General features: G+C 34.8%; 1 protein-coding gene across 6 annotated transcripts in view; it reads left to right on the top strand.

Moving 5' to 3' along the window:
* LOC116716460 (discs large homolog 1-like protein) overlaps positions 1–8,442 on the top strand; it is a 101,230-nt gene that overhangs the window by 90,470 nt on the left and 2,318 nt on the right. For 5 of the 6 annotated variants that reach the window (XM_032557299.1, XM_032557302.1, XM_032557301.1 and 2 more), the window contains 5 exons: positions 2,392–2,455; positions 5,404–5,419; positions 6,972–7,013; positions 7,302–7,352; positions 8,108–8,209. In XM_032557299.1, coding sequence (XP_032413190.1) covers positions 2,392–2,455; positions 5,404–5,419; positions 6,972–7,013; positions 7,302–7,352; positions 8,108–8,209 — 275 coding nt within the window. The remainder of the gene's footprint in view (positions 1–2,391; positions 2,456–5,403; positions 5,420–6,971; positions 7,014–7,301; positions 7,353–8,107; positions 8,210–8,442) is intronic. The other variant, XM_032557300.1, reaches the window with a different exon arrangement.

Below are 8,442 nucleotides of genomic sequence, written 5' to 3'. Positions count from 1 at the left end.
ACAAATAGAATATGGACTGAAGAGACTTTTAGGGAACATTTATGTCCCGTTCTTTCGCCCTTAAAGGGCAAGAAGATGTGTTAAATCTCAAAATATCCCATTCTGGAGTCAGAAGCTTTTACCTGTGAAAGGGAAAATTTAAATAATGCATAGAAGCCGGTTGGAAATGATCGCAGCAGTGCAGGAGACTCTATTAAATAGACGGAGTAATCCAGACACCTAAAAGGAAGGAAAATCGTTACAAACGGCGAGGTTTAGAGCCAATATACGTCTTTTTGTGTTGTTGTTGTTTTTTTCTTTACAAATCTATTACATTTACTTGAGTAAATTTATATGTACAGTCAAAACAAACAGATTTTAATTCTGAACAGACAATTTAAGTCAGTTCTAGTAGGAATAAAATAAAGAAACTGAAATTGAATAAAAATAGGTTGACTATCTTGGTCAAACATGTAAAAAATAAACTTTCTTTCAAATGGTTCAGAAAGTGCAATTAGGAATTGTAAGTATAATGTAAAAATAAACAATAAGGCATAGAACTAGCCTGAATAGATCCACCCTTTTGGACACACAACGTTAAAAATGATTCACTTTTGTCTTGCAGAATATTTTTCCAAAATCCTAAAGTTGAAGTTCATTTTTGGTAGATGTGGGTCAGAACGTGTAAATGACACCCAGCAAATCTGATCTGACAAGGGCGACAGTTACATAAAAAGAAGTGGCAAATGTGTTCTGGCATGTGCTTCTGTGTAAAGAATCTACGTCTGAAACGTTTCCTGACTTTATCTTTAAGAAATAACACATCTATTAGAAACTCTTCTTTGTTCATAGCCGTTTAGGAAAACATCTGGACTGGACGTTTGGGTTTCAACAGCATAGAATTACATGAATTCAGGGTTTATTAAAATATTAAACTAGATTTAGAGATCTTCAACACTTTTATTTTGTTGATTTTGTAGCTGATAAAAAATTGATGAAGCTGTTCAGTTGCAAAAAAAAAAAAGCAAATAAATGGAGGAAATCTGTGAATTTTACATAAAAAGAAAAACTTCAAGTTTAGAGAATCTTTTTCTAAAACATAATGAATAGTTGTCAATTCTCTTTTGTTATATATTTTATTATATTATTTTATTCTGATGAGGCAGACACATGCTTTCCAACAGTGAATACTTTATCTTTGAACCGAGCCCACTGAACTTTTTCCTCAGTTACTTTAGACTAGATTTACTTTTATGTAAACTGTAATTTTTCAATTTATTCAGTGTCGTTACAGTTTATAATTAGATAAATTCATCTGAGAAGAAAGCTAAAAAAAAACCTCCTTGTCTTGGTGACGCCATTTCCTCAGGCTGACAGGTTTCTGAGGTGTGAGGAGTCTGTTTGGAAGAGCGATGTTTCCAAGTGTGGCACAGAGGCAGGTGACAATGTGAAGTGTTATGGACTGAGAGGAAGAGAAGGGAGGACGTGTCGGAGGCCAGTGAGGCGAGGATGAGAGGAAACAGGGAGCAGAGGAAGGATTGTCACCCTGATGTTTGGTGGAGTAGCTGAGGTTGTTATGCTACAGCTAACTGACTAGCTGCTTCGCTAACAGTGTCAACGATGAAGCAATATTTCACCAAACATATTAGAAAAAGTATAAAGGTGTTTGTCATGTTGGCCAAATTTCTTGAGTGAAAAAAGCCCCGAAGCAATTCGGTGTTTTCTTGTTTGTTTTTTGGAAAAGGATGTCGTTCGTTGTAGTTCCAAAATTTAACAAGGAAACAGACTTTTAAAATTTTTATGATTTTTATAGAACATTTTGGTGATTAATCTCAAAATGTGAGTTATTTTCTAGAAAATCTTCAACTTTTTAAATTCAGAAATGTCCTTTTTTTTCAAGAAAATTTCTTAGGTTAATTTCAAAAATATTTGTTTCTGGTAAATTATAGACTTTTCAAGTTCAGAAATTTTCTATATTTTTCTAGTAAATTTCTAACTTTTAAAATTCAGAAATTTCCTTTTTTCTTTCAGAAAATCGTTGACTTTTTGATCTCAGAAATTTCCTTGTTTTGTCTAGAAAATTTCCAAGATTAAGCTAAAATTTTCAAAGTTTTTTTTTCTAATGAATTATTTACTCTTAGAACTCAGACAAGTCCATGTTTTTCTAGAAATACTAATTAAAAAAAATTGTTTTTCTAGCAATTTTAGACTTTTCAGACTCAGAAATTTTCAAGTAAAAAAAACATTTGTGAGGTTTTTGTTGAAAATTTACTTCTCCCTTTTTTACAATGGCCCTAATTTTCTTTTGTTTGTTGAGATTCATTTTACTTCTTATTATCTTCTTAAAGAAAGCATCAGTTTCTTCTCTGTTAGTGTTGATTTCTGTTTTTGCTAATTTTGTTTCTCTCACAGAGCAGAGAAGAAGGAAAGGTCGAGGCTAAAGATGGTCAGAGTGTCGAGGTCTCAGGACAGATCGGTGAGTTTGTGCACCTCATGCTGACCCTAAACTGTCGCAGCACATTTCTTTGTAACAAGAATCAAACAATTTAACCAACAGTTTGATTCCAACTTTGTAAAAGTTGTCATTTTGTCTGAAATGGTTCCAACTTCCAGCAAAAACCTGAAACCAGTGTTGATAAAATGTACAAAAAGTCTTTCTTTTCACTAGTTGCTAGTGTTAGTGTTAGCTAGCTAGTTGCTAGCTAGTTGCTAGCTGGTTGTTAGTGTTTTAAGATGCTACGAAAACCAAGAAAAAGATAAAGATAATCCGTCTTGTCATTTCAGTCGATGTTTCTGGTTTTTCAGCTTCTCATATTAACAAAGTTTGGGACCTAAAACTGAACAGCTCTTTTATGTTGGATCAACAGATTAATGCTGTCACAAATCCACCTTTTTGAACTAAAACTTTCTGCTTATTTCATTCATTTTAGTTTCTTGAGTTCAGTTTGTGCTATAATCACTTTCTTGTCTGGACTTTTGTCGTTTTTTGATGAAGAATCACTGGAGCGTTTAATAATAGTAAAGAACTCAGCAGCTTTTTAAATGAAGCAGAGGCGTAAATCCCAGGGGGGCCAAGGGGGGCCGGACCCCCCCAATCTTGGAAAAGTCTAGAATTGTTCCCCCCCAAAAAAATAATCACTGAAGAAACGTTTGTTTTTAAATAATTCCAATATGAAAAGGCAAAAGAAACAAAAAACAAAATAAATCTGCCATTTATCTCAGAAAAAAATAAGAATTAATTTTTAGCCCTCTACCCCCCCCCGACCCCTACCATTAATAGAACAATGGTTCAGTCCAAAGTGTGGGAGGAGCAACAGCAGCGTTGAACGGTACCGGCTCCGTTAGAGCCGCTGAAGTGAGGAGCTAGCTGTTAGCTGTTAACTGCTAGCTGTTAGCTGCTAACTGTGGCACTGGAGCATAAACATAAACCCTCCAGTAAGTAAATACTTACAGCAAAAGACATGTAAACATTTGATTTACTTTCACTGCTCAATAAGAAGAAACACATTAACAATAAAAATCAGACTGCAGTTCGTTATTTCATTACTTTGAATCATGATAAACTGCCTCATTAGCAAAACTGCTACACTGCTTTCATAGACTTAAGCTTTTTTTGTCAAAGGTATCAAACATCTCATTCATATTTAGCTCTTTAACTTTTAGTTAATTAGAAGAGTTTGAAACGGGAGGGAGGGGCTGAGCAAGTGGACCAGCTCTGTGTTTGGGAGCCGAGAACAGATAGAAAAAACAGAAAGTTATGCTTTTATTTCTCACCGTCTTCAACGTAGAGCCTTTAAAACCACAAAATAAAATCTGAATATTTTTCTATATAAACTCTGGTGCTTCAAATGTTACGTTTAAGTTATGATACTCCCCAGATATTCATTTCTATCTACCTGTTGGTTCTCAGTAATCCAGGACATGATAAAACTAAAAAAGGCTTAAAAATAAAGCAAATTAACAAGTTATAATTTAAACAGCCCATAACTTGTATTGGGAGCCATTTCAATAAATCGATGTTTATGAGGAATTTTATTAAGAGCAGTTACTCATTAAAACTTTTGTATTTAGAACCTTAAATGTTTGTAAAGTTTAGCAGAAATTAGATCAGTGAGACTGAACAAAACTCGTATCTAAGCAACATTTGAATTTTAGTTTTATTTCTCAATAGTTTGTTGATATGCATTACTAGTCATTTTTGGTTAGGCAGCTGGAATGTGGTTTAAAAACTTTTTAAACCACATTTTACGTTACATTTCACTGTAACTTTGCCGACCCCCCCAAAATTGCTCTTAAGAAATGTTCCTGTTTATGGTCCCCCCCCCCAATAATGAGATGAGATTTACCCTCCTGAAATGAAGCTAAAATCTATGGACTATCTTCCATTATTTTTAAAATGATCAACCTGACAGTTTTTCCTGATGTTCTATCATCAGTTTTCTTTTTATATATGCTACAAAAACACTTGACAGGAGCAGACTTCTACCTGGAAATGTTTTTGTTTTACCTTTTCACTTTGCACTTTGTTATTGAGATACTTATTATTATGCAAAATTCACATTTTGGACCTTTTTGTATTTCCATTTGGACTCCTTCTACTTCTAGAAACAGCTCTGGCACTCGGTTTTTGGCAGTAAGTTGATGTTTTTTGGTGTTTGAAAAACGAGCCGTGTCAAAAACCTCCAGCATGCAGTCATTGCACCGCGTTACCTAGCAACCACAGTGAATCCCAGCCCGTTCACTGTCCTGGAGCAACCCAAGCACAGCTTCAGGACATTTAATCAGCTGGTTTTACTACTGTATGAGCTGTACAATGGCTGCTGGAAAGGATAACTATTATGTTGTCTTATCATCCAGAAACGACTTATTGCATTCTAGTTGGTTATACAGGAGGCTCCACTTCTGCTTTTCAAACATGTACAGTTGTATAGCTGCGCGTCTGTTTGCAGCCATTTTCACGTGCGAGTGTGAAAGTTGAGTTGGAGGGATGTTAAAGTGACAATAAGATTAAAATCTTATTAACTAAGAATGATTTTGTGCAGAAATCCTGGCCTTACATGTTGAAGGAAGCACAATAAGTCGCCTTTAAATGTTAGAACTTGATCAGATCTGAGGCTGCAGCATTACTTGAGTGTGAAGATGAGCTCTGACACAAGTTTAGCACAAGCTATTGATAGCACTGCGCTGTCGACTCGATCTCACCCTTCTTCTGTTTTCTTCACGCCGTACGAACTGGTGCGCCACGTGATGAAGAAATGATCATTAAAAATGATCACACCCTCACACACACTTCCTCTCTCGGTTATTTGCATAGCGGACTTTCAAACAGTGTTTCTGCTGACAACACACACACACACGCACACACACAGTTCCATTGTACTGTGTGTGGTGATTAATGATCTCCTCTCTTTCTATCTCCTCCAGGATCAAGAGGATAAAGGTGAGCTACCTAACTATCGCTGACACCTGCTGGTCACTATGTGTAACTGCTTGTCATGATACGATAGTTTTGTCTGTTTTGATAGGGGATAGCCAATAATATTCCCTCAAAATAGTTCTAATTTATCACTTTGTTGTCTAGTTTTCTAGATTAAATGGTATATTAGTGATCAAATTTATAGATCGCTATATTTTCAACCAACTAGACCTAATTTGTTTATTATTCCTGAAGAATCTTTTGCTTTATTTGTTTTTAATTAACTGAAATTTAGCTAAATCTTACACTGGTTTTGTTTTTCACAATGATTCCTTGTCAAATCAAGAAACCGTTCAAGTTTTATTTCTGCGTCTTGCAACACAGATGTTTTACTTCCATTTTTTATGTTCTGCAGATCTTTGTAAAAATAAAAATCTGCTGATGCGAAAAAGGAAAGCTGCATTTGGAGTGGAAAGCACAGAAGTCAAATAAATCATCTTTTGTTACATCGGCACAACCCAGAGGCTGTCTCTGCTTTAAATGCAGGTTTCGCGTCGTAGCGTAGTCCTGTGCAGACTATTGTGCTAACATCAGCTTTGGTTAGTCAGAGCTGCATCAGTCAGAATTTTATGCCTGATTTCTGAGTTTTCATAATTCAGACTTTTCTTTAGGAATAAGAAGTATAATAATATTTCACTGCAAAAACACAAAATCTTGCTAAGTAATTTTGGTATAGTGTCTAGTGCAAATATCTTAGTACATTTGAAATAAGACAAAACTAACATATAAGTAACTGTACTGTAAGAGATAGGAGCCTGTTTTAAGTGAATAATCCTTTAATATTGAGCAAATAAAATTCTAGTTCCTCTGGCAGATTATTTCACTTATAACATGGAATAAATGTTTTATTATAGGATAAATAATCTTCCAGTGGAACTAGAACTGGGTTTCTTGACAAAACTAACTTAGAAGTAACTTTTCAGTGGAATATAGGCGCTTGTTTTAAATCAATATTTCATTAATATTGATTAAAAAGTATTAGTTCCATTGGCGGATTAATTCTGTTGCACTTATGACATGGGGCAAATGTCTTGTTATAAGTGAAAGAATCTTCCAGTGAACGTAGAACTGGGTTGCTAGGTGACGGGCTCGGCTTGGCTGGGGTTGCTAGGTAACGGTGCTTTGTTACAAGTGAAATAATCTGCCAGTGGAACAAGAACGTTTTCATCAATATTAAGAACTTATTTACTTAAGACAAGTTCCTATGCTGAGAAGTTACTTGTGTTTGTTTTGTCTTATTTCAAGTGAACCAAGATATTTTCACTAGTTATTAGACCAAAATGCTGAGTAAGATTTTGTGTTTTAGCAGTTTTACTATTTACAATTAGAAAAATGACTTGCGTTACCGAACAGCTGCTTAACTCTGGCTTTAAAATGGTTGTGCCTCCAGAAAACTGATGACTAAATATAAGACATTTTATATGTGTACGTTGTGTTTGTGTTCCTGTGAGTTATGTGTGTGTGTGTAATTATGTGGATGTGTGTGTGTTGACTCTGACCTGTCTTGTCCTTCCAGCGCTGGTAACCTCTGGCACCAGTGATAGTGAGAGTAGTTCCTGTAAGTGTGGACCCTCCTGTCCTCCATTTCTCCTCTCCTCTACCTTTTCTCCGCTGCGCCTCGCTCTACGTCCTCTTGTGTTTTCCATTTCGTCTGTCCGTGGGTGTGTGTTTCCCTGTGTGTGTTAATTATGTGCATGTGGGTCTTGTGTGCAAGTCACATTTCTCTCTACCTTTCCAGAGCTGCTGGAGAAATTTCCTTTCCAAACGTAGAAGTGGGTCGAAGTTTGGTGTGGTGTCAAATTTGTGATCATTAAGCCTTTAAAAATATTTGTTTCTGTTTAAACAGCTGGCCAGGAGGAGATTCTCCTTACATACCAACCTGTTGTGCAGCAGGAAGGTACGTAAAAGACTCTTATTTTATTTTTTATTCACCTTTTCTAGTTATTTCTATAAAATATGAATCATTGAATCACCTGACAGCATTAGCTTCTGGTCGGGAACTCAGACATTGCTACAAAATATGCAAAGAATCATTTAATTTTACATTTTTTTCCACTTTGTCTTCATTAATTTATTTTAGCTTATTGTACATCAAAAATATTTAGATTTTTCTTTTTATTCATAGTAAATAAGAACACATTTATCAACTGACTTAAACACAAAACAGCCGATTTGAGGGACCTCAAATTGGATTTTAACTAATTTATTAAACCTTGTTTAAAATAGAAAACAAATTAAAAGAAATGAGAATAGATTGAATTCTTTTTTTCTTCCGAGCCCAAAAGAATCTTCAAACTGGATTTCTTTGATTTAATGACGTATAAAACAACGTTTAAGTTTTGATGTACAATAATTTAAGATTTCATTACTTCTCCATCTGTTCAGTTAAGATGATAGTTCCCTGTAGGATCAAATTAAAATGTACATTTTCTTGATCCTGTTAGTTTGATTTTCCGTGTATTTTTACACTTACAGAATTTTTTAAGTATAATTTCTTAGGTTATAAGGATTAAATTGTGGTTCATTAGACATCAGCAGTGAATTTATTTTGTGAAATGAGAGATTTTGTCAGATTCAGCCCGTTTTCACTTTTTGTAATCAAACAAATGTCTTTTCATGGAAATAAACTTTCTTCTTTTCATTTTTTCCCAGTCAATTACACACGGCCAGTCATCGTGCTTGGACCAATGAAAGATCGGGTCAATGATGACCTCATCTCTGAGTTTCCTGAAAAGTTTGGATCCTGCGTCCCACGTGAGTTTCTTGATTTCCTTTAGGTCAATAATTCCTTAATATTGAGGGAAAAGTGTTAGTTCATCTGTCAGAATGTTTTTCACTTTTAACGTGGAAAAAATGTTTTGTGATAAGTGTAAAAATCTGTCAGTGGAACTAGTTTTTTTAATCAATATTAAGTAATTATTGATTTATTTAAAACGATCTCTTCTATCTTTTTTCCTATTTCAAGTGTTCAAACACTAGAAACCTGA

The sequence above is a fragment of the Xiphophorus hellerii genome, unplaced genomic scaffold (assembly GCF_003331165.1).
Source record: "Xiphophorus hellerii strain 12219 unplaced genomic scaffold, Xiphophorus_hellerii-4.1 PGA_scaffold_58__1_contigs__length_500000, whole genome shotgun sequence".
Classification (NCBI taxonomy): domain Eukaryota; kingdom Metazoa; phylum Chordata; class Actinopteri; order Cyprinodontiformes; family Poeciliidae; genus Xiphophorus; species Xiphophorus hellerii.
This window is presented reverse-complemented; position numbering and strand designations above follow the sequence as displayed.